The sequence below is a fragment of the Periplaneta americana genome, chromosome 1 (assembly GCF_040183065.1).
Source record: "Periplaneta americana isolate PAMFEO1 chromosome 1, P.americana_PAMFEO1_priV1, whole genome shotgun sequence".
Lineage (NCBI taxonomy): Eukaryota > Metazoa > Arthropoda > Insecta > Blattodea > Blattidae > Periplaneta > Periplaneta americana.
Genome location: NC_091117.1, coordinates 25,952,190 through 25,978,754, shown reverse-complemented (window position 1 = coordinate 25,978,754; position 26,565 = coordinate 25,952,190). Strand labels below are relative to the sequence as shown.

At 38.3% G+C, this 26,565-nt stretch overlaps 1 protein-coding gene across 1 annotated transcript in view; it reads right to left on the bottom strand.

Annotated features, from left to right (window-relative positions):
• Nse4 (Non-SMC element 4) overlaps positions 1 to 26,417 on the bottom strand; it is a 30,822-nt gene extending 4,405 nt beyond the window's left edge. Inside the window, exons 1-6 of the mRNA XM_069815257.1 lie at positions 26,141 to 26,417; positions 15,930 to 16,010; positions 13,227 to 13,357; positions 10,627 to 10,839; positions 4,614 to 4,821; positions 1,324 to 1,439 (exon numbers count right to left, since the gene is read on the bottom strand). Coding sequence (XP_069671358.1) covers positions 1,324 to 1,439; positions 4,614 to 4,821; positions 10,627 to 10,839; positions 13,227 to 13,357; positions 15,930 to 16,010; positions 26,141 to 26,234 — 843 coding nt within the window. The 5' untranslated portion in view covers positions 26,235 to 26,417. The remainder of the gene's footprint in view (positions 1 to 1,323; positions 1,440 to 4,613; positions 4,822 to 10,626; positions 10,840 to 13,226; positions 13,358 to 15,929; positions 16,011 to 26,140) is intronic.
• Between the last annotated feature and the right edge of the window lie 148 nt (positions 26,418 to 26,565).

Sequence of the window (26,565 nt, the reverse complement as noted above, 5' to 3'; positions counted from 1 at the left end):
TGAGATGTTCTGAATCCATTTCTTGGTTTGAGTTGCACAATGGACAGTTAGGGGACTGATATATTCCAATTCTATGCAGGTGTTTGGCCAAACAATCATGGCCTGTTGCCAATCTAAATGCAGCTACAGACGATTTTCGTGGTAAATCGGGAATTAACTGTCGATTATGACGCACAGAGTTCCATTTTTTCCCTTGTGATTGTGTTACCAAATTTTGTTTATTAAAGTCTAAGTATGTAGATTTAATAAATCTTCTCACAGAGTAATACGTAGATTTAGTAACAGGTCTGTAAGTAGCAGTGCTGCCCTTCTTTGCTAATGCATCCGCATTCTCGTTTCCCAGGATTCCACAATGGGATGGTATCCATTGGAATACAATTCTTTTATTGAGTGATATTAATTGAGAGAGCATTTTAGTTATTTCTGCTGTTTGAGATGAACGTGTGTGTTTAGAGACTATTGATAGAATAGCTGCTTTGGAGTCTGACAATATAACTGCATTCTTAAATTTATTGATGTGGCATAGAAGATTCCTGAGACTTTCACTTATTGCAACGATTTCTCCATCAAAACTTGTTGTTCCATATCCAAGAGATCTATAAAGTGAGAAGAGACAGCACGTAACACCTGCACTGGCACCTTGTTCTCTGGAGATCAAGGATCCGTCAGTGTATAAATGAAGCCAGTTTTGTGGAGGGTACCTAATATTAATTGTCTCTAAAGACAATTATTGTTTCATTATTTCAGTGAAGAGGACATACGTATAACATAAGAATGTGACGTGTTATGAATTGTTCATTGTTATTTTCGTGTTCACGTGCGAATTAGGTAAGATGAGCATATTTCAATTATGTTATAAAAGAAGTTGAATTTTTTTACCAGTGTAATTAAAATATTTACTGTTCTGTTATTCATGAACAGTGTGTATGAATGGAGGCTGTATCAAACATAAGGTTATAATGTTGAGAATATAAAATAATATGTTTAAAATGAAATTCACTACATTCCGGGGTCCATCACTGTGGAGTAAGAGCATGCCTGACTGAAATGAGCAGGCCCGGATTCAAATCCTGATTGGAACAAGTTGAGGTTTTTTCCGGGGTTTTCCCTCAATCCATTAAGAGCAAATGCTTGGTAACTTTCGGCACTGGACCCTGGACTCCATTCACTGACATTATCATTCAGACGCTAGATAACCTAGCAGTTAATAAACTGTCGTAAAATAACCAATTTAAAAAACCTACACTCTGAATTTAAATTCTATGCAAAGCTCATTCACTAGTAAGTCTAGTTTTGTTTCATATGATGCAACTGTTTACTTACTTCCCAGTTATCCATGTCAAGACACACAATACTCTGAAATGTATTACTGTTATCTTTGCTTCGACGATCTGCAACTGCTTTTGGTGTTGGTGCAATCACAGGCAATTTGTTTTCATCTTGAACAAAAAGAAAAAGCAAAACACTACATAAATGACAGCTTTCTCGGAACTAAAAATCAGTTCAGAACTCTGAAATAATCCAAATGAAATGAAACTTTTTTGTATTTAGAAACTCAATGTACAAAATAGTTAACATCTCTGCTTTAGGCCTTAACAGTAATATCTCTCTATCAATAATACAATAAATTGGGCCAGAGCTGCCATAGTGACAACAAGGTTGCCAGATTCTCTCGTTGGGATTTCATGACAGGCGATGATATTGCATTCCTACTTTAATATGACTACACATTTGAATTAATTCAATTTGTAATACAACTGATTTTGTAGTGTAGGCTTTCACGGCTGGAGTCTATAGATCTAGATTCATTTTTCGGGCTGGGAGAGGCCGTGGTCTGTTGTTTGGTTTTCTACCAGACGTTTCATCTGCAACTGCGGCAGACATCCTCAGTGGAGTGGTATCCAAGGTCGCAAAACTCTTCTCGGCATACCTGAGGCAGAACACAAGAGGAATTGCCGCCTAGGATAGATCGACAAATCGGCAGTGGCAGCACATGCCTATCAAGAGGGCGATCAAAACATACGATTCAAGGACACGGATATCTTGAGCACGATGACACACTTCTTCCCCGTCTACATAGAGAAGCGATCGAAATCTATAAACATGACAACAACTTTAATCGCAAGGAAGAAGGCGTAAAGCTAAACAAATGTTGGTACCTGGTCCTAAACAGAACAGATAAGAAGCCACTACAACAGAAGGGCGGAACCCAGAACAGGAGCAGCGAACAAAGCGGCGCGGATTACAGTGACAACAAGCCTCGGCCCGCTAGTTGCACTACAAATACACCCACACAACCAGCCACAGGATCAGTTACCTCAGATACGCCGAGAAGAGTTTTGTGACCTTGGATACCACTCCACTGAATATGTCTGCTGCAGTTGCAGACGAAACGTCTGGTAGAAAACCAAACAACAGACCACGGCCTCTCAGCCCGGAAAATGAATTTACAACTGATTTTATTCGTTTTATGCATTTCAATTAATTATAGACAGCCTAAACTTTTAATTTTGTTACATTTTTCCTAGATTATGCAATTTCCTTTCAATTATCGATAAAATCTGGAAAAATAATGTCATATTACACCCTGTTCCATTCAGAAGAAATGGATGGTAGTGTTTATATCCTATCTATAATAAATCAACTTCCAAAGAGACTAAAAATAAAGATACTGTATAATGTCTCATACATATTACAGTATAGTATTATCGTTTTTATTTCAATACAATTGGATAGAAGGCGCCAGTGGCACTGACGAGGACATTGAACATAGGTTGGACAGAGTCTTCAAAAATTAAGAAGGAATTTTAAAAACAATTTATAGAAATGAGCAACAATTGTACTTTTTATATTTTTTTTACATTCCAGAACAAATCTAATACAATCCAGGACACGGGACAACCCTGTGTGACAATGTTACAAGTACAAATACAAATGCTATCTTATAGAGTGAAAGTCCATTATAGTGAGACCTAAAGGAACACAACAAAGTTTTTGTTATATCCAAATGTTATGTTTTTACCACCAATTTATTGAACTCCACATGCGGTAACAAACAATTAAACCATTTAAATTTGTTGTATTTTGTTTAAAAGAGTCTGAAATACGAGGCGCATCCAGAAAGTAAGTTTCCCTATTTTTTTTTAAAAAAAAGAACACACACTTTCAGGAAAACATTTATTGGCAACAGGTACAGCAATGTTTCAGCTATTTTTCAACATAGCCACCATCAGAATTGAGACACTTGTCATATCATGGGATCAACTTTTGTATCCCTCTGTCGTAGAACTCTGCCGCCTGTGAATGGAACCAGCGTGTGACAGATGTCTTCAGCTCTTCGTAGTTGCCAAAACGCTCACCGGAGGACAGGAATTTCTTGAGGTGCAAGAAAACGTGAAAATCGCTGGGAGCAAGATCAGGACTGTAGGGTGGATGATCAAACAACTCCCAGCCAAATTCCGTCAAAACAGCTGCTGTGCGCCGAGCCATATGTGGACGAGCATTGTCATGGAGGAGCATAACACCTGCAGTAAGCATTCCACGCCTCTTGTTTTGAATGGCACGTCGCAATTTTCGCAGTGTTTCACAGTAACGGTCAGCGTTCACTGTTTCACCTCTTGGAAGGAAGTCATTGAGCAGAATGCCCTTCCTGTCTCAGAACACCGTGTACATCACTTTCCGTACCGACAGCGTCTGTTGAATTTCGTCCTGACCGGAGATCCACTATGCTGCCAATGCATTGACTGCTGCTTGGTTTCCGGGGTGAAGTGCGAAATCCAAGTCTCATTGCCCGTGACGATCCTGTCGAGGAACTCGTCGCCATCATCGTGATACTGTTGCAGAAATGTCAGTGCTGCTCCTAAACGTTGCATTTTGTGTTTGGGTGTCAGGTTTTTTGGCACCCATTTGGCACGCACTTTTTTGAACAGCAGGTGCTTAGTGACAATCTCATGCAACAAAGATCGCGATATCTGCGGAAAATGGCTGCTCAGCTCCATAATCGTGAAGCGACAGATCTCCATGATGCACTGCCGCACCAGCTCAACACGATCATCATTGATGAGGGACGGTCGCCCACTGCGCTCTTCATCATGGACACTTTGACGACCTTCGGAAAACTGCCTACACCAGCGACGCACCATCTTACTCATAGACCTGACAGAGCTGCCAATGAATTTCAATTGGCGCAATGCTTTGTGCATTAAAGAACTTTATCACCGACCGAACCTTGCAGATGGCAGGAGAAGGAATAAGAGCTTCCATTTCGGACCACTGCTGCCACGCTACTGGCACCAGGCGGGACCTGTCCGGCTGGCATATGATTGATACGTCATAGATCTGTTACGCATGTGCAATTGACACGGCTAATTATGTTTACTTTCAAGGGGAAAAAATCGGGAAATTTATTTTCTGGATGCGCCTCGTATATTAAAAAATCGAATGCATGGTTGATTCTAGATACATCAGGACCTCTGAAGAGAGAGATAATAATAAAATTGATACGTAAACTCGTAGTTTCAATGTACATATTCTTTTAACAAGCCCAAAAAAATTTATCCTGGGAGAATTCCTTTTTCAGTTGACCAGTGGAAACTATTCTGAAACATATTTACCTAGAGTTATGTCAGCATGTCCATCTCTTATCAAGAAGGAAATATGGAAGATATTTTCCACTGATGCAGCAAACGAGTTCGGATTGATAACCAATTCAAAGAAGTTAACAGGCCTGCATTTGTTCCTCTTCCATGCTCCTTGTAAAACCTTTAAAACATGGAGTACAGTTTCTTCAATCCCTTCTTCTTGTTTCTCTGTCTCCTTTACCTGAAATGATATCGTGGAATGCAATAAATTCTAAACATATCAAAATTTTGAACGGTGGCAATGATACATACTTATTTGACATCCATCTCAAATTACAATCATTGGTTATTTAGAGAGGAAACGGAGATAATAAACCTTTAATGGAACGAAAATGGAAGAAAATACTTGAAGTACCTTAGAAAAAGCCCACCCCACAATTAATTGGCATAATTTCATTTGACAAGAAACTGACTGCAAAGTCAATAACTGTGGTCATAACTTGAAAAATAAAAAAGCACATACATAAAACAAAATTCCAATTTGGAGTAGCTAATATTCTTGTGAACAGTATCCAGCTACAGACGATCTGATTATCCCAACCCAACAGTTCAGTCAGACCAAATCAATGTTGCCTACAGATGGTTTAACTTCGTTAGTTCATTTTTGCTTCCTGAACAGAATGCACACATCTTGTCTTCTGTTTTATTGAAAAGCCAAAAAATTTGGATCGTGCTAGTAGCATTGTTAGCTATTAATGCAAGGAGAAAAATAAAAATGTGGGCAAAAAAATAGTCAATGTATAGTTTGACAACTTCAAGTGAAACCCCGTAAAACACGCCAACTTCTGGAATCTCTCTCTTTCTTTCTTCTCTCTCCCTCGCTCCTCGTCATTCAGTCACCAGTCACCACGTAAATATCTGAGAGGGTGTGTGTGGGCATCGCGACCAATAGAAGAACCACTCTCCAGTATTACCACACTAACGAATTCTTCATTTTTGCCTCGACTGTCGGCTAGGAAGGTTCATTATGCTAGCATTGCATGCAAGTAGTCAACCTTTTAATGCTTTTGTTAGCAGGTTTGACAAACTGTGAGTGGACCTGCAAGTACATAGTGCATAGTGCTCTCTCCCTTCCCCCGTGCTTTCTCACTTGCTCCTCCACAAGACAGCCAGCACTCACGTAGTAACTCGGTCAGGGTTTCAGTTCGATTTGTCAATCTATAACAAGAAATATTCAGCCAAACGACATTATTGAAATAATTTAAAAGTGATAACTTTCGTAATTGTTTCAGAATGAGCTACAAAAGTTTCAGTGCATTGTTAAAATAGTGAGTACATTGATATCAAAACAAAATACAGTCATGAGAGAAGCTATTACAACTGGCAGCCACTTTAAGATACTGAGAGATTATGTAGATCTAATATGCAACACTGCAATTTCGCCATAGTTACTATCATAAATAATTCCAGAAACATGTCATACTGTTTAGAAAGTTCTGGAAAACTATGTAAGGTAAAAATATATGTTTTGGAAATATAAACACTTTATTTATAACTGAAATAAATTTCAATTCCAAATTTTTTGACGTGAAACGTCTATGTTCATTGTTTATCATTTCCACTCAAGTCAGTCCCTCTTCTTCAATTTTATTGAATCATACTATCATCTGTTTTATATTCCTCTGTCTTGTATTTTTAAAATGATACACTATGCAGACGATTTACAAATCTATATCCATACAACCCCTGACTCACTCAATGATGCAATACAAAATCTTAACGAGGACCTTGAATCTATATCTGCATGGGCCAGAAAGTTTGGTTTGACTCTCAATGCAAGAAAATCACAAGCAATCCTAGTGGGACATCAACGTCTATTATGCAATATTACTCCTGCCCTTCCAGTCAAGTTAAACGACACAATAATTCCTTTTGCTTCTTGTGTTAAAAACCTTGGAGTTTACTTTGATACGCATTTAAACTGGAATAACCAAGTAACCCATATTACCAAAAAAGTGCTTTCCATACTACATTCCTTAAACGGCATTCGAAAATTCCTTCCGCTATCACTCAAGAAAATACTAGTGGAAACACTAGTAATGCCCCACTTCGATTATTGTGATTTTCTACTGACTGACCTCAATGTCAACCAGTCGCAAAAATTACAACGTGTTCATAATTCTTGTGTTCGCTTCATCTGCGATGTCCGTCGCGCTGACCACATTACCCCATCCTTCCAAACTCTAAACTAGCTACGGCTTAACGAACGTAGAAATTTTCATTCTCTTGTTCTCCTTTTCCAAGTCCTTCACACTTCTACACCTACCTACTTTGTCTCCCGTTTCAGTTACCTGTCATCATATCATAATCTCTTCACATGCATGCAAAATAGCCGCATACTAGCCATACCAACACATAAGACATCATCGTATTCATCATCATACACAATCTCGCTCTCGCGCTTGTGGAATACCCTACCCAGTGACATCAGAGACTGTCGGAATTTAGTAACGTTCAAAAGCAAGCTTATTAAGATTTTCTTACTGCGTAGAGTAGGTTTAATTTTTACTTAATCAATAAAAGAAATGCTTCTCTCTTCTTAACTTTTACAATAAACTGTCTAGCTTTTATTAATCAGTTAATCTTTTAGTACTTTGATTATTATTGTACTTGTAAATTTAATATTAATTGTAATTGTATTCTTAATATTGTAGTTGTAATCCCCTGGTAGAGGGGAAGAGAAGGCCTGATGGCCTTATCTCTACCAGGTTAAATAAATAAATAATTCCTAATTTATTCCTAATACAGTGTTTTGCTATCCACCTCTCCCTAATTCATCCCCTGCTACTCTAACCCATACCTATATTGCCTCACTTCCATTTCTCAACCTTTTTGTCAATTATCATATATCCTTTTCTTTAATTATCTGAATGCTTTTTTTTTATCAACTCTTAAATCTACCTACATTCACTTATTATTTCCGTGATTATTTGTGCACTTTTCTCTTTCTCTATTACCACCATTAACTAATTCACTTCTTTGCCGTTTATTTTCATACATCTAGTGAATTACAGTGATTTTCTAGTTGTCAGGTTGAGTTTTCTTTTGCCAATTTTGTTCCGAATTTCGGTACTGACAAATACTATAACTGGTAGTTATTTTGTAACAGTTATGTTGATAGCATTGTTTGTCTTTGAAGAGACTGCCAACATTTATGAAATGAAAGTTATTAGTGAATGTTATTTGAAATTCGAACGTAAATAATAATACATCTCAATATAAAGGTAAGATATGACAAATAAGTAAATAAGCAAGAACTTCACCTCTGAACACCGACAAGGGAAGAAACATTCCAACGCTGATGCCCTGTCACGACGTCCGTGCCCGGATGGCTGCAAACACTGCCTGAAAGTAGAAGAGCGGGATGGCGCCCACGCAGTCCGAGCAATTGCCGCCCAGCCGAGCCCAGGATGGGATAACGCCACCATAAGGAGGGAGCAGCTGGAGGACCCAAACATTGGACAGCTACTGCGTGATGTGGAGTCCGGCCAGAGACCAGTATGGGCCGATATCGCCAACCGTAGCACAACTTACAAGAGCTACTGGGCCCAGTGGGAATCCTTCACTGTCAAGGACGGTATCCTGAAGAGGATTTGGGAGTCGGCCGATGGAAGGACCCACATAGAACAACTTGTCCTGCCCAGGAGCAAGGTGAAGGAAGTGCTGGAGGAGACTCATGCTGGAGTGACTGGAGGCCACCTGGGAGCCAACAGGACGCTGGACAAGTTAAGGCAGAGGTTCTATTGGTTGCATCAGAGAACCGACACGGAACAATGGTGCCGAAGATGCGACACCTGTGCAGCCAGTCGCGGACCAAGGACCCGCAGCAGGGGAGCCATGCAGCAGTACAACGTGGGAGCTCCTTTTGAGAGGATCGCCATCGACGTTGCTGGACCGTTCCTGGTCACGGATCGCGGGAACCGCTACCTGTTAGTCGCCATGGATTACTTCACAAAATGGCCAGAGGTGTACGCGATTCCCAACCAAGAGGCTTCGACGGTGGCCGACGCGCTGCTTGACAACTTCATCTGCCGATTTAGGGTGCCCCGGGAATTGCATAGCGATCAGGGGCGCAACTTCGAATCCAACCTGATGGGAGAATTGCTCGAGCGTCTGGGGGTGCATAAAACCAGGACCACTCCCCTCCACCCACAGTCCGATGGTATGGTGGAACGCTACATCAAAACCTTGGAAGAGCATCTGCGGAAGGTGGTGTCCAACCATCAACGAGACTGGGATGCCAGAGTCCCACTGTTCCTCTTGGCCTACAGAGCTTCGGTCCACGATACAACAGGGATGACACCGGCAAACATGGTCTTCGGGAGAGAGCTGCGCCTGCCCTGTGATCTGCTGTTTGGCACGCCACCCAGCGCCGACCAGCCAGCGACTGACTATGTGGCAGAACTCACCGAGAAGTTGAATGGAATTCACCAACTGGCCAGAGAGCACCTCAAGATGGCCAGCGACAGGATGAAGGTGCGCTACGACAGATTAGCCAACTCTGCAGGATTCCAGGAGGGCGACCTGGTGTGGCTGTATCGACCTACCAGGACCAAAGGGAAATCACCAAAGCTGCAGCGTGCCTGGGATGGACCATACCGCGTGGTGACCCGGATCAACGACGTGGTGTACCGCATCCAGCGACAACCTCGAGGGAAGATGATGGTGGTGCATCTGGACCGATTAGCAGCCTACCAAGGGACTGCCCGGGACGAGCAGTCCTAAGGAGGGAGCAATGTGACAGCGACGTGAGATTCGAACTCACGACCAGCGTCCCGCAAGAGAGAAGATCGCGCGGAGCACTTAGGATGGCGCGCGGCGGAGAGGGGAAAAGGGCCAACGCGGCGAGAGAGTGGAGCGGGAGTGCGCGCGCATCTGGTGCTGGTAGAGAGGAGAGGGCTCGGGATTTTTCTGGAGTGCCATCTCCAGAGACGCGTGGAGCCTTCGAGGCTACGTCGCTGTTGCTATAAATTATCCGCATCTGCGTCAGCATCCGAAGGCCTGAGTTCGAGTGCAGTGGACCGCAGTTGGAGGGACCTGAGTTCGAGTGCAGTGGACCGCAGTTGGAGGGACCCGAGTTCGAGTACAGTGAACTGTCTCTGAAGGTCTGTGGTTCGAGATACTGTGAACTCGAGTGACTGAGATAGAAGAACTGTGAACTGAGAACTGGTAGTTCTGATTTGTAAATAGTGCTTTGTAAATATTAGTTAAGATTAACAGTACATTGTTGTTACTAATAAAATTCACAATATCTTTGAAAAATATTGGAGTGCAAGAGGTCAAATAATTTATTGCCAAATGCCTGGCATTAGAAAACAACAACTATTTGAATCAATCATGGCTATCATGCAACGTGACATCTGAGTGCCTTAGATGTTGTGTATACAATGGAATGAGTAACAGTAGCAGCAATAACAGCATATAAACCTCTTAGCATGACTGATCCCTCCAATGCTGTGTGCCTTACAAGTTATTCCGTAATTAGCAGCAGAAGACATTGTCAATACAAGCAATTTCGGGTCCACACCTGTGGAGTAACGGTCAGCGCGTATGGCCGCGAAACCAGGTGGCCCGGGTTCGATTCCCGGTCGGGGCAAGTTACCTGGTTGAGGTTTTTTCCGGGGTTTTCCCTCAACCCAATATGAGCAAATGCTGGGTAACTTTTGGTGCTGGACCCCGGACTCATTTCACCGGCATTATCACCTTCATCTCATTCAGACGCTAAATAACCAAAGATGCTGATAAAGCGTCGTAAAATAACCTACTGAAAAAAAAAAAAAAACAAGCAATTTCGGAGGTGGTGGTGGTCATTTCAACAGAAGTGGTCAGTGAAGAAGAAATAATGGAAGCAGTAGTAGGTGATGGAGAAAGAACAGATGATAAGAAGAATAACAAAAACAACAAAACAAGGCAAAGCACTCTTCTTTAGCTATGTTCTCTTTACCAAAAAATTCAATATTACATAAATCAAATCCTTTAAACTTACATTTTCTGGTCGTTTTTTAATTTGAACTTCTTGTTTCTCTCTTGGTTTCCTTGCTTTTTTCTGAGTAGCCACATCTTCGTCATTTAGTTGAAATGTACCAAACATGTACCTATAAGGTGGTGTACGACTGAAGCATTTTGCTGTATGTGAAGCTAACTTCCGCCAATTCTGTCTGTCTGAAGCAGATGTAGCATCTTTATTCAAGAAAGAAATCTGTAAAACAAAATAATTTTTACCATTTATTTCTTAAGTAGCACAATTGTAAGTAAGATAGAGGGCTGTATTAACCAAAATGTTAAAGCCCAGTGTGATCAGACCCCAGCTTACTGAATTGTTTCTCAATATAGGCTATTACACAAGTCTTCTCCAGAATTTAAAGGGAAACAGAATTGGATTTTGGTGAACATTTTTATGCATTTTTTTATTTTTCCAATATGTTATTTAGTTTTCCTTCTTTAAAATGGTATATCACATATGACTAGGGCCTATACCTACTTAAATTGCATCCATTTTAATTTCCAGATTTTCTGAGAAGGATATACAGGTTTAAATTTTAACGCCCATTCTTCATAAATTTACAGATTTTGGGTAGAAATTTATGTGCAGTGGGATGTCGATTATCCAAACTAATTGGGACCAGGTATAGTTCAGATAATGGAACATAAAAATGGCAGAGTATATAAAATACGTATAAAGTTTCTTTATGATAATGTACCATTAGAATATTATACATAATAATAACAATGATATAATACAGTACATACTTTATTGCTTCCCCTTCAATCTGCGACTCCCTTATTCTATGCTGCGATTTGAAATGTTTTTAAACAGCCTGTACTGGTTTTGAAATCAGAGGAGCCATCTAATTTCTTATTTAGCTCTAATGCCTTTTCGCAAAACAATGGATCTGATATTGGATCTCCTTTCGCACGCCTTTGTACAATAATAATAATAATAATAATAATAATAATAATAATAATAATAATAATAATAATAATAATAATCCGTGGCGCTACAGCCCATGAAGGGCCTAGACCGACTAGCCGGCTGCTGGCCTCACGCCCACATGTCGAAGCAGAGGTGGACGATCATCCAACCAGAATGAAGGTATCGTGTGGTTAGCACGATGATCCCCCCAGCCGTTATAGCTCGCATTCGCAACCAGATTTCGCTACCTATCATAGCTCCCCAAGTGCATCACGATGCTGGGTGGGCACCGGTCCCATAGACTGGCCAAAATTTCATGAGAAAATTTCTTCCACCATGAGGACTCGAACCAGCGCGCATTCCGTAACGCGAGTCCTAGACAGAATGCCTTAGACCGCGACGCCATGGAGCGGGACCGCCTTTGTACAAACCACGTGTAAATGGTCTGTTCAAGAATGGAATCATTTGCATTCCTCATAGTTTTTCTTTTCTTCAAACCATCCTCTGAGTCAAGCTTCACTGCAAATTGTAAAATGCTGTCTTTATTTTGTTTTATATCAGAGATAGTGAAATTACCTATGCTATATTCACGTACCAGGGAGGACGCACTTTCTCCCTTTTCTAGACGGTTTAAGATTTTTAATTTTGTATCTATATTAATATTATTATTATTATTATTATTATTATTACATATGATATTTCTGTGCAGGAATTCTGCGTTATTATATGATGAAGGATGGCTAGAACAGAGAAAAATTCTCTCCAGCACCAGGATTCGAACCCAGGTTTTCACCTCTACGTGCTGACGCTTTATCCACTAAGCCACACCAGATTCCAGTTCCGATGCTGGATCGAATCCCCTCATTTTAAGTTCTACCTCTCAGTTTTCCTTTTGGTGGCCTACCCTCATGTAGGTACTGTGTCACAGATTATGTGCCAGTGGAACAATGTCCAACGCACTATGTACAGAGGTGCACTCATTACAAGTGACTAAGTGGCTGGGATCTGACGAGATGAGCGGCATTTTTAATCACTAAGTAATACCTGGGCGCAACAGTAACAAATATAAATGATACTCGGGAGGAAATTAAACACAGAATAAATATGGGAAATGCCTGTTATTACTTGGTTGAGAAGCTTTTATCATCCAGTCTGCTGTCAAAAGTCTGAAAGTTAGAATTTATAAAACAGTTATATTATCAGTTGTTCTTTATGGTTGTGAAGCTTGGACACTCACTTTGAGAGAGGAACATATGTTAAGGGTGTTTGAGAATAAGGTGCTTAGGAAAATATTTGGGGCTAGATGACAAAAGATTCTCAACTGAATAAAAACAGGCATTTTCCATATTTATTCTGCATTGAATTTCCTCCCTAGTGTCATTTATATTAACAAATAAGTACATTACAATTTAATAAAAAATTGTCCAGGATCAATAAACACTACGCAATTTGGAGATCTGAACATGTCAGCAAGCTTTCTATTTGCTCTTGACAAAAAATGGCTGTTCCTGCTGTAGGCAACAATAAAAGACACAGTTCAAAGTGGTATGAAAACTAAAAGATGGTAGTATTTTAACATTTAGTCCACAAAATTATGTTATTAAATACAATGAACAGGAATAAAAGCAGAAGGAAGAACTTAACTTTAAAAATTGAAGTGAATAAAAACTTACTAAACATTCAACGTATACTTCTGGATCAAAAGCACACAGATAGGGATTAATTGCTTCGGCATGACTCTGCAGAACACTGCTGCCGATATTAAAAATTTTAGAATCAACAACAGCTTCGTCTTGATGTTTCACTGAAACAATCATTAGGAACTGTAGCACAAGTCTATGAAAGTTCGACGAGTATTCACTTTTAATGCTGAAGAAACCAGGTGGCAAAGATAAACAAAGTAAGTGTTGGACAGTTTTCTCGGGGTACTCCTCTTTCAGAAATGATTTCACTTACTATCCATGATATCTGCCCTAATAGTGTGGAAAATGAAGGTACAGGGTTTATTAGAAAAAAAAACTGTTTTAATGGACATGTGGAAGTAGTAAATTAGATTGTAGGTAATATTATTTACTATAATTATTTTATTATTAAAAAGGTAAAAGGTAAAGGTATCCCCGTAACATGCCATGAAGGCACTTGGGGGGCATGGAGGTAGAGCCCCATGCTTTCCATGACCTCGGCACTAGAATGAGGTAGTGTAATTATTTTATTATTATTCTTTATAATTAGATAGCAGAAAAATATGAAATTTCGTATTTTACACCATTAATTGAAGACCTCTCGGAAAAAGGATGCAACATCAAAGTAATGAAATATGTGACTTAGGTAGAAAAAGTAACTTCGAAGCATTCATTTAGGCCTGTAACAATAAATGACTGTATCCAATAGCTGAATAAACTTGTATCCTTGATTAGCAAAATGGTTCTGCTAGTAAATATAGTAATAATAATAATAATAATAATAATAATATGTGGCACTACAGCCCATGAAGGGCCCAGACTGACTAGCCAGCTGCTGCCTCATGCTCACATGCCGAAGCAGAGGTGAACGATCATCCAACCAGAATGGAGGTATCGTGTGGTTAGCACGATGATCCCCCCACCCCCAGCCGTTATAGCTGGCTTTCGCAAACGGATTTCGCTACCTATTGTAGCTCCCCAAGTACATCACGATGCTGGATGGACACCGGTCCCATACACTGGCCGAAATTTCATGAGAAAATTTCTTCCCCCATGAGGACTCGAACCAGCACACATTCCGTAACGCGAGTCCTAGGCAGGATGCCTTAGACCACAACGCCACGGCGCGGGACCTAGTAAATACAGACCTAACGAAATATGCTCCTGAAATTATTTTCCTTCCTCCTAAAACGTGTATTATAAATTTGTTTGTTGCACCCTTATTCCACGGAGGTCTACAATTGCAAAATGCTAGGAATCATAATTTTAATGTTCCATCATGAGTAGAATGGAAATAAGGATTTTTTTCCTTCAAATTTCATATTTCGTAAAAATATTCATATTGTGAACAAATCTTCATATTTGTTCATATTTCTTAACGATGGCCTTCCTTTGATGTATTTAAAATCTACTGGAGAGTTTTGGAGACGAGATTAGATTTTCTTAAAGGACCAATAACATGAGTCATATCCAACATCATACTAAGTTCAGGTATCCAATCACAAGTAACCTATTACATTACCAGAGCCAGTGCCAAGTATACTGTACAGACCCAAGTGTTGCCTACTGTGGCAAAATTTGGCTAAACGCAGCTTAACTTTTAGTGATGTAGCTTGTAGCAGAATGGTCGAAGCCGAATATCAAAATGTAGACGAATTGAAATTCGATCAAGTGACCATCTGTGAATACTCATATTCTAATACCTGTACGATGTCCTCAATAAAATTACGAAAACATATATATAAGATAGGTTACAAGCTGAATTCTGAACAATACGACCCTCATTTATAGCAAGAAAAGCATCGCTATTTTCAGTTTTATTGTTCTGCTATGTGAACAGAGCTTATTACATAACTGACAATTTCTGTTTTCATGAATTCGTTGACATCCAACAGGGTCTTTATTAAAGGTAGCCTAACCAACAAAAATAAACCAGCCCTACCCCAATGAATGAAATCTCCAAAACATGCACTTTTCAACTTTAAACCTGCAGCATTAGTGGTCGGTTCTCTTTATTATTCAAGAATAAGGGCCCTCTCTAAACCATCTACTCTTTACAAATTGACACAATGTTTACTAAGTTTTGCACAAGTCGACAATTGGATAGATATGCATGGGGAGAGCTAATCTTTTAAAATGGGAGGGGTTAAGGTTAATTGTTATTTATTTGATTTTATGCCATCTTCTGGCTTTGAGCATTGCTTAATTTTGGTATTTATCCTGAATTTTGGGCTGTTTGTTGCAAAACTCGCTCGTGTTAAGGTTGGCAGCACTAACATTATTTCGCATCGTGTTCCCTGCATTAGGATATGTTAATATTTTTTTCAAGAATTCCCCTCCTCCCACATTTTGCCGAAATTTTCTTCATATTTTTCTGCTTTATAATCTAAAATAAATTTTTTTTTTTTCCTTTTTACCTATCTACAGTTATTAGTAAACCGTAATTTGCTAAGTTAAAATATTTATATTTCTCTATTGTGTTAATATGGTATTACTTGAATGTGTGTAGCATTAAAACCTATGTAATTTTAAACGTCCTTGAGTTTACTTTTCCTTCATTTTGCATTCATTAGGTAGGCTAGTTTCTTCAAAAACGTAAAGTCCAGGTTTCACTGTAGTCTATGTTAAAAGTGAAAGAAGGATAGGCCCAGGAATCAAACTCTACACTGAATAAACATCAGGCCTAAGACTCACCAGCCTTGAGCAGGGTGGTTGCTTCAAACAGGACTTCATTAATTTCATCCACATTTTTAATGCCGGATTGATTCTGTTCATCTGTAAAAAAAAAAAAAATACTATATATCATTTCATTTGGTCATCAAAACACAATCCAGAGGGATTACAAATTAAAAACCTGATAAAAAAAAATAGATCTGTAAAAATATAGACCTACTGTTATCATTACTCAGAGAGAAAGTATATTTTTATTATACACTGAAAGTGATTTAAAAAAAATTGAAAGATCGTTTTCAGTGTATAATAAAAATATCCTTGCCAGCACAGTACAGGCTTACAATGACTGCAGATCTAGATTTGAATCCCGATGATAGCAGTTGTATTTATGGTGAACAAAGCCATGATCTCTGGTGGTTTTTCTCGGTGTTCTCCAGTTCCTATGATTTCACCATTGCTTCACTTCAATATTCATCATCATCATTACAAAAGCACCAACGAAAAGAGTGTTGATATGTTTTATCTCCCTCTGAGGAGGAGGACCTGAAGGCTTGCACCACATTTTAGTATTTAGTATTTATTCATTTAACCTGGTAGAGATAAGGCCTTCAGGCCTTCTCTGCCCCTCTACCAGGGGTTTACAATTATAACATGAACAATAAAATTACAATTAATATTAAATTTACAATTACAATTACAATAAAAATTAAAATACGACAAGAATACCTGATTAATGAAAGCTAGACATTTATCATAGAAGTTAAGAACAAAGAACATTTTTGTATTTACTGAATTACAAATTAAACCTACAATAACAAAATTCTATAGTGATGAAATTACCGGATATTGAAATATTTTGTGATAGATTAAGAGAACTATTTACAAGAAACCATGTCTGAACGAGTCTCAATTACTGACCAAGTGCCTAGTAAGTTTGCGTTTGAATTGAATTTTATTTCGACAGTCCCTGATGCTAGCAGGTAACGAATTCCAGAGTCTTGGCAGGGCTATTGTGAAAGAGGATGAGTATGAGGAAGTGCGATGGGATGGTATTGTTAGTATTGTTTCATGGCGAGAGCGTGTGTTCAGATTGTGGTGGGAAGAAAGGTAAGTGAAGCGAGACGACAGGTACGAAGGAATAGAAGAGTTCAAGATTTCGAAGAGAAGGAGAAGTGAATGTAAATTTCTTTCCTTATCTACTTTAAGCCAACCTATTGCTTCCAGGGATGGAGTAATGTGATCATATTTACGAACACTGCTTACAAAACGTACACACAAATTATGAGCACGTTGAAGTTTCATTTTGTTGTCGCTGGAGAGGTCAGTCAGTAAAATGTCCGCATAGTCGAAATAGGGAAATACAAGCGTCTGCACAAGGGACTTTTTTAAGCAAGAGGGGAGATGAACATTTATCCTTTTTAGCACATGGATAATAGCCATTCTGAGGCTTATTATCAGGGAAAGGATTTATATGTAAATACATATTTACTTATAAAGCTAATATAATTTATATTTTGCATTATCTTTATGTTTCACAATGTGTAGGGTTGAAAAATCCTACTTTTATTTTCCATATTTTTCCATATTTTAGAGTTTAGTACATATTTTCGTTAATTTCCATATATTTTCCATATTTCATATAAAACAGTCCATATTATATTAGGTTTAACAATAAAACAAAACAAAATTCCATTAACTTTTAAAAATACATTTCAACAATAGAGATTTAAACACATGTTCAGTAATCCCTTTAACATCAGAGTTATTTGAAAATTAGCAGTCCTATCAACAATGGGAAAGTAAGTTACAAAACTGTATTAATTTAATTTAAAATTTTTAACAGACTTCAGTTGTGCAGCTCAACAGTTAAATGCCAGTCAGAGTACACATAGGTTCAGTTTTGTAAATCATACTATAAAGACGGTAAATATGCCAAAAGTACGTCATTCAGTCAATTTAAAATCAAAACTAACAAGTTACATTTCAGAATTTAAAGAAGATGGTTTATCAACTGACAATAAAATATTATTTTGTAATTTGTGTCAGTGTGCAGTATCATCTACACAAAAGTTCCTGGTGCAACAACACATTACAACTAGTAAACATCAGGCCAACAAACAACTAAATTCCAAGCAGAGGCAATTGTTTTTAACACAACCAACAACATCGAATGTAAGATCTGAGTTTAACATCGACCTGTGCCGTTCTCTCATCTCTGCTGATATTCCTCTCTACAAACTAAAGAATAAGGTCTTCAGGGAATTCCTTGAAAAATATACTCAACATACAATCCCGGATGAGTCAACACTTAGGAAGACGTATGCTCCATCCATCTACGATGAGACAATACAGAAGATAAGAGATGAAATTAAAGATAGTTCAATTTGGGTTTCCATTGATGAGACTCCCGACAAAGAAGGTAGACTTGTTGGTAATGTAGTTATCGGTTTGTTAAGTGAACAATATTCTGAACGAATTCTTTTACATTGTGATGTTCTAGAAAAGTGCAATAACAAAACTATAGTTAAACTGTTCAACGAAGCTATGGGTATCCTGTGGCCAAAGGGTATTATGTACGATAATGTGTTATTCTTTATTAGCGATGCTGCCCCTTATATGGTCAAAGCTGGACAAGCATTATCTGTTGTATATCCTAAATTGACTCATTTTACTTGTGTGGCGCATGCATTTCATCGTGTGGCAGAAGTGGTCAGAGACAATTTCCCTAAAGTAGATTTGTTGATTTCATCAGTGAAAAAAGTATTTCTCAAAGCTCCCAGTAGAGTTAACGTGTTGAAAGAAATGTACCCTGAAATTCCATTGCCACCAAAGCCAATTTTAACTAGATGGGGTACATGGCTAGAAGCAGTTGAATATTATGCCGAACATATAGACTCTATTAACAATGTTCTCCTTGCATTGGACTCTGAAGATGCAGTCTCAATTGATACTGCGAAAACAGTTACCTGTGACATAAGTGTGAAGAATGACTTAGCTCACATTCAGCATACATTTTCATGCATCATAAAAACGCTCAAAAGTCTCCAAAATAGGCACCTTTCACTATCTGAAAGTTTTGAAATTATAAATAGTACTGTGGAACAACTGAATCGTGGTAGAGGTAAAGTTGCAGATGCAGTAAGAGCTAAGGTGGACACTGTACTTTCAAAAAACCCTGGATATGAAGAACTACAAAAGGTTGTTGCTGTGATGAGTGGTGAATCAACAGTGAAGATTAACTTGGACTTATCCCCAGCAGACATTGTGAAATTGAATTATGTACCAGTTACTTCTTGTGACGTCGAACGCTCTTTTAGTCAGTATAAATCTATCCTCAGAGACAATAGAAGAAGATTCACTTTTCAGCACTTGAAAGAAATGTTTGTAACCTATTGTTATGGTAACAGACAATAAAAATTGTGTTTTGTTGAAACTACATTGGAAGATAAGGTACGTCCATTATATTTTTTGTTTAGTTTGATTAAAATGTACCAATATTTAACGTACATAGTCATTTTTTTATAATTTTAAGTCCATATTTAATTCCATATTTTGGTAAAAATCCATATTTAATTCCATATTTTGGTAAAAATAACTACATATATATTTACATATTTCATATATTTTTAGTCCATATAAATCCGTTCCCTGCTTATTATGCTGACCTCCTTTAAATATGGATGATTGTTTTAAGACCGTAGAACAGCATTCGTGTAAGTATTGTGATTCATTGTTTGGTGTCATCTGTAATATTTCGCTGTTAGAATAATCCTACAATAAATAACAGCACGTGACTGAAATGAAGCTTGATTGGCTGCAGCTTCGTGCCACTGATTCTCAGTATGTGATCCCGCCCACTGCTATAAATTCCATTTCATGTTAAACATTTCCCATTATTCGTCAAAGTAGGAGACTAACTTCATTACTAGACCACAGAACTTCATGCACTAAAAGACCTGAAAATATCCGCTAAAAATATAAATACGTGCAGTAAAAAATACACTTTAGAAGTTTATTTGGTTTCACAATATGATGTGAATGAAATAGTATATTGTGATACAAGCATGGTAAGGAGTGTATTCAGAATCTCAGCGCTAAGCAAACTGATGGCATCACGGTGTTCCGAATTTCACTGATGCTCCACCGGTGTCGCACCGGTGCCATCAGCTTGCAGAGGTGGTGGCAGTCTCCGTCAGCCACCATCAGTGAAAATGATTGGTTCTTGTATAGGGCGGAAATTAGCAGACGAATAACATCATGCACTGTTGTGTCATGGCGGTGTGTTCTGCTGTATTGTTTGTAATGAGCACAACGTAAAAACAATATGTTAATGGCTTATGAGCGAACATGTCAACGGACCAGTTATTACTACCGGTTCAAGAAATAAATTGTTTATGCTCTCTTTTCTTTGAACGAGATGGCAGTACGGAAATTTCGCAAAATTTTGCTAGCGTAGCACAGACAACCACTTACACAGTCGCCAGACAGCCATCGATCCTTCCAGCAGTTTTGTTCCTAATTCGTTGCAGCGTGACGTCATTGTTGTCCACCGGTCCGGTGAGATTCGGAATACGCTGAAGTGCATTATAATAGAATTGAGAAAAAATTAGAGAAGACAAGACGAAGTCGAGAAGCTTTTATCATCTAGTCTGATCTCGAAAAAATCGAATGTTAGAATTTATGAAACAATTATATCAGGGTACCGGTTGTTCTATATGTATGGTTGAGAAAAGTGGACTCTCACTTTGAGGAACAGAGGTTAAGGATGTTCGAGAATAAGATGCTTAGGAAAATATTTGGGGCTAAGTGGGAAGAAATTACACAACGCAGAACTGCTCGCATTGTATTCTTCACCTGACATTATTAGCAACATTAAATCCAGACGTTTGAGATGGGCAGGGCATCTAGCACGCATGGACGAATGCAGAAATGCATATAGTGTTAGTTGGGAGGCCGAAGGGAAAAAGACCTTTGGGGAGGCCAAGGCATAGATGGGAGGATATTAAAATGGATTTGAGGAAGGGGGGATATGACTGTAGAGATTGGATTAATCTTGCTCAGGATAGGGAGCGATGGCGGGCTTATGTGAGAGCGGCAATGAAACTCCTGGTTCCTTAAAAACCATAAGTAAGTAAATAAGTATTCTTTTTATGACTTACATAAGTAACAAGACAACACATCGCAACAAATTTAATTTCGGAATATGTATGATAAGAACTTTGTGTTAAATATTAACGTACCTTGTTAACATGTTTCGACCTATTTTCGATCATCTTCGGAACTGGTCGTTATTGGTCTTGGCGCCTCTTGTTTCCTGTGTGGGTGCGTTCGTAGTGTAGATTCAAAGAGTGTATGTGTTTTGAAATTGAGTTGTGTGTTGAGAATATCGTTGGGGTGTGTTTTCGTGTGTCTATATATTTCATATTAACGATATTCTCAACACACAACTCAATTTCAAAACACATACACCCTTTGACTGTACACTACGAACGCACTCACACAGGAAACAAGAGGCGCCAAAACCAACAACGACCAGTTCCGAAGATGACCGAAAATAGGTCGAAACATGTTAACAAGGTATGTTAATATCTAACATAAGAAAGTTCTTATCATACATATTCCGAAGTGATACAGTGTTAAAAGTTGTGTAATCAAGATGTAAAATTTAATTTAATCCAGAAAAAAAGAAATGGAGCACAAAATTGAAGTGCAAAATTGAAGGGCATGTAATACATATGAGTGAATCCAGAAATTTCTGCATTTATGCATACAGAATGTTAGTTGAAAGACCTGAGGGGAAAAGACCTTTGGGGAGGTTAAGGCGTAGGTGGAGGATAATATTAAAATGGAGTTGTAGGAGGTGGGATATGATGGTAGGGACTGGATTAATCTTGCTCAGGATAGGGACCAATGGCGGACTTCAGTAATGGCAGCAATGAACCTCCCTCCAGGTTCCTTAAAAGCCATTTGTAAGTAAGTATTCACTAATGAGATTGCGACTCAGGAGAGTCATGGAGGAGGACCAGACAGCTTATCAGCCAGGACGGCAGACACAGAACCAATCTACACAATAAGAACTATGGAGAAGAGCATAGTCAAGAAGCAGGACCTCTACCTTTCATTTCTCGATCTGAAAGCCACATTCGATTCCGTTTGAAGGCAGTATGTATGGGAAGCATTGGTGACGAAGAGGGTAGGCCTTACCAACGAGACTACTGAATAATTGTTATTAGAAAAATTCGCTCTGGCACTGGAGATCGAACCGGGTCCTTGGTTCTATGTTGTTGTTGTTGTTTTCTAATGCCAGGCATTTGACAATGAAGTTATTTGACCTCTTGCACTCCAATATTTTTCAAAGATATTATCATGACCAGCCACTGAAGCACAGATTTTGAGATGTTCCGAATCCATTTCTTGGTTTGAGTTGCACAATGGACAGTTAGGGAACTGATATATTCTAATTCTATGCAGGTGTTTGGCCAAACAATCATGGCCTGTTGCCAATCTAAATGCAGCTACAGACGATTTTCGTGGTAAATCCGGAATTAACTGTGGATTTTGATGCAGAGAGTTCCATTTTTTCCCTTGGGATTGTGTTATTAAATTTTGTTTGTTGAAGTCTAAGTATGTAGATTTAATAAATCTTTTCACAGAGTAATACGTAGATTTAGTAACAGGTCTGTAAGTAGTAGTGCTGCCCTTCTTTGCTAAAGCATCCGCATTCTCGTTTCCCAGGATCCACAATGGGATGGTATTCATTGGAATACAATTCTTTTATTGAGTGATATTAATTGAGAGAGCATTTTAGTTATTTCTGCTGTTTGAGATGAAGGTGTGTGTTTAGAGACTATTGATAAAATAGCTGCTTTGGAGTCTGACAATATAACTGCATTCCTAAATTTATTGATGTGGCATAGAAGATTCCTGAGACTTTCCCTTATTGCAATGATTTCACCATCAAAACTTGTTGTTCCATATCCAAGAGATCTATAAAGTGAGAAGAGACAGCACCGGCACCTTGTTCTCTGGAGATCAAGGATCCGTCGGTGTATAAATGAAGCCAGTTTTGTGGAGGGTACCTAATATTAATTGTCTCTAAAGACAATTGTTTCAGTATTTCAGTGTTTACTTCTGATTTCAGTATTTCTTCTGTTAAATTTAGATTATATTCTATATTTAATAGAGTTAAAGGGTTTACCAAGTGCTCTAACCACTGGGCTACGTCGAAGTTCAATCCACAGCACCGGTTCGATCCCCAGCGCCAGAGCGAATTTTTCTCTAATAACAATTATTACCATATCAATTAAATTCTGTAGGACCAAAAATTAATCTTTACGTAGATTCTTCGCCCAACAGCACATATACTGTGGAATCCCGGCTACCTAGTCACTCAGTTGAGTGCACTCGTTGTATAATGGCAGTTGACTTAATATATGTCAACATACATGTCGAACATGGAGTAAGACCACAAAGGGAAAAACACTAGAGGAGGGGGATTCGATCCGGTGCTGTGGATTAAGTTCGGCGTAGCTCAGTGATTAGAGTGCTTTGTACATAGAACCAAGGACCCAGTCCGATCCCCGGCACCGGAGCGAATTTTTCTTCTCTAATAACAATTGTTACCATAACAGATAAATTTATACGACTAAAAATTAATCTTTACGTGGAGACTACTGAATGCTGTGAAGTGTTTTTGAGCAACCTGTGGAAATAGTTGGTGAATTGTCTTGATATTTCTCAACGGAAAAAGGAATCAAACAAGGCAATATTCTCAGTCCTCACTATTTAATATCTTTCTTGATGAAATAACAAAAATATAATTGACGAACCCACAAAACAAAGTTGTAGCCTATGAGGAGACTTCGACCTATCTATATACAAGTACTGCTTTGCGCAGACGATATAATTTTGAAAGAGAACACAGCTGAGAGATTCCAGCAGGCAGTGGTGGAATGCAATGAAGAACTGAAGAAGTAGAGAATGACTGTGAATACAGATAAGAGCAAAGTGTTGTGTGTTTTGAAACAGAACAGACAGGAAGAAGAACTTCGCACAGTATGTGATGGAAAGCCTCTGGAGAAAGTAGAACATTTTAAATAACTCAGTACCATACTAAGTAGTGATGGAAAAATTAAACAAGAGGTGTTAAATAGGACTTAAAAAAGCAGTCTTAGCCTATACAAATCTACTATGCAATCATGCTACCAATCATATTGTACGATAGGGAATATCTCGGGGAGGCTCGCACTACAGGACAAGTATACGAGTAAGATGACTGCCATGAAGATGATTCACATGGATAATAATCTCAACTGGGACATGCAAATCACAGAAACCTGCAGAAAAGTATATTCTATTATTCATGTGCTAAAAAGGATAAATGTTCATCTTCCCTCTTGCTTAAAAAAGTCCCTTGTGCAGACCCTTGTATTTCCCTATTTTGACTATGCTGACATTTTACTGACTGACCTTTCCAGCGACAACAAAATGAAACTTCAACGTGCTCATAATTTGTGTGTACGTTTTGTAAGCAATGTTCGTAAATATGATCATATTACCCCATACCTGGAAGCAATAGGTTGGCTTAAACTAGATAAGAAAAGAAATTTACATTCACTTCTCTTTCTCTTCGAAATCTTGAACTCTTCTATTCCTTCGTACCTGTCGTCTCGCTTCACTTACCTTTCTTCCCACCACAATCTGAACACACGCTCTCGCCATGAAACAATACTAACAATACCATCCCATCGCACCTCTTCATACTCATCCTCTTTCACAATAGCCCTGCCAAGACTCTGGAACTCGCTACCTGCTAGCATCAGGGACTGTCGAAATAAAATTCAATTCAAACGCAAACTTACTAGGCACTTGGTCAGTAATTGAGACTCGTTCAGACATTGTTTCTTGTAAATAGTTCTTTTAATCTACCACAAAATATCTCAATATCCGGTAATTTCATCACTATAGAATTTTGTTATTGTAGGTTTAATTTGTAATTTAGTAAATACAAAAATATTCTTTGTTCTTAACTTCTATGATAAAATGTCTAGCTTTCATTAATCAGGTATTCTTGTCGTACTTTAATTTTTATTGTAATTGTAATTGTAAATTTAATATTAATTGTAATCTTATTGTTCATGTTATAGTTGTAATCCCCTGGTAGAGGGGCAGAGAAGGCCTGACGGCCTTATCTCTACCAGGTTAAATAAATAAATCTAAATAAATAAATGAAGTATGTGAGGCGAACAGTATGAAAAACCAGAAGAGAGAGAATTCGAAACGAAAGAATCCCGAGGAGATTCGACAAAAGAAAACGTCAATTGAAATGGTAAGGTCATGTCAACAGAATGGAAGAAGAGAGGAAACCGAAGTAGGTTATGGAGATGCGAGTACAAGGAAGAACTGGGCGAGAAAGACCTCGCATTAAATGGGAGGATAGGATTGAAAGAATTGGACAAAAACGTAGGAGGACAATGGTGGATATGAAGAGCTTGTGTGTAGATAGATCGGAATGGGAGAAAGGGACAGAAAGAAGCTATCCCGACACTTAAGGGACGTGAAGAAAAAGAAGTAGAATATTGGGTGAAACATGCCGAGTTTGTCCAGATGATTTCGGAAGGGAGAATCCGCTATTACACTTCATCAGTACTGACAACATCACAGCGCTATAAAAATCCATTTTATGCAAGACATAGGCCTACTAACAAAAGCCTAAATGAACCTAATGCAAAACATTGCGTGAGTGGACACTAGCATGAAACTTTCGTAATGTCATCAAAGTTATGTTATCAAGATGACAGTTGAAGGTGTGGAAGCAGAGTACAAGAAATTAGATTAGATTAGATCTTTATTAGCCGAATAGAATTACAAACAAGAAACAAACTCAGCACTAGTTTAGCCGAATATTGCGATCTAGATCATGTTTGTATTATAATTAAATTGATAGTTTTATATTACAACATCATATAAACCATTCCATCAATGAATCCAATTTTCACACTCGCAAAAAAATTCGCTAAAATTTGTCGACAGTCTCCCGTATTTTTATTTTTCAGATGTTGGTCACCCTAAAACCATCACACCCTCGCTGCAGAAACAAACTTATAATAACAATTGTTTTGATATAGCAATATTAAGAAATTGTATGTCTGTCATTTAATGTTACTACCATTGGTGGTGGCATACGTAATTTATACTGTCAATTATAACTTTTTTTTTTAGAATATACTTACAGAGAATACTTGCTTCATTCATAAGATGGTGATATTTTGCTAGTCTTAACACCTTGTTCTCCAGATCTACATGTAGATCATTTTGCTTAGCCATTTTGATAGTTATTACTTGATAATATCACTTAACTGCTCTATTACGATTTACAAAACACTCCCTCACATAATCCGAACAAGACAATACTTTTGCCTTTAACCCTGAAAGGATAAAAACCACTAACAACACATGAAACCGCCAAAACTAGCAAACTCGAGTCAGCGTTACCAACAATGCCAACATCAAAATTTACACGACACTAGATCATAAACAAAAAAACACCAGAAATTAAAAGACTATTAAAACTGGATTGCCAACAATAATTCTAAAATATTCCAACCTAAGTGGTAATGTACCCAGGGAGATGGAATGACAGTTAATTTATACCGAT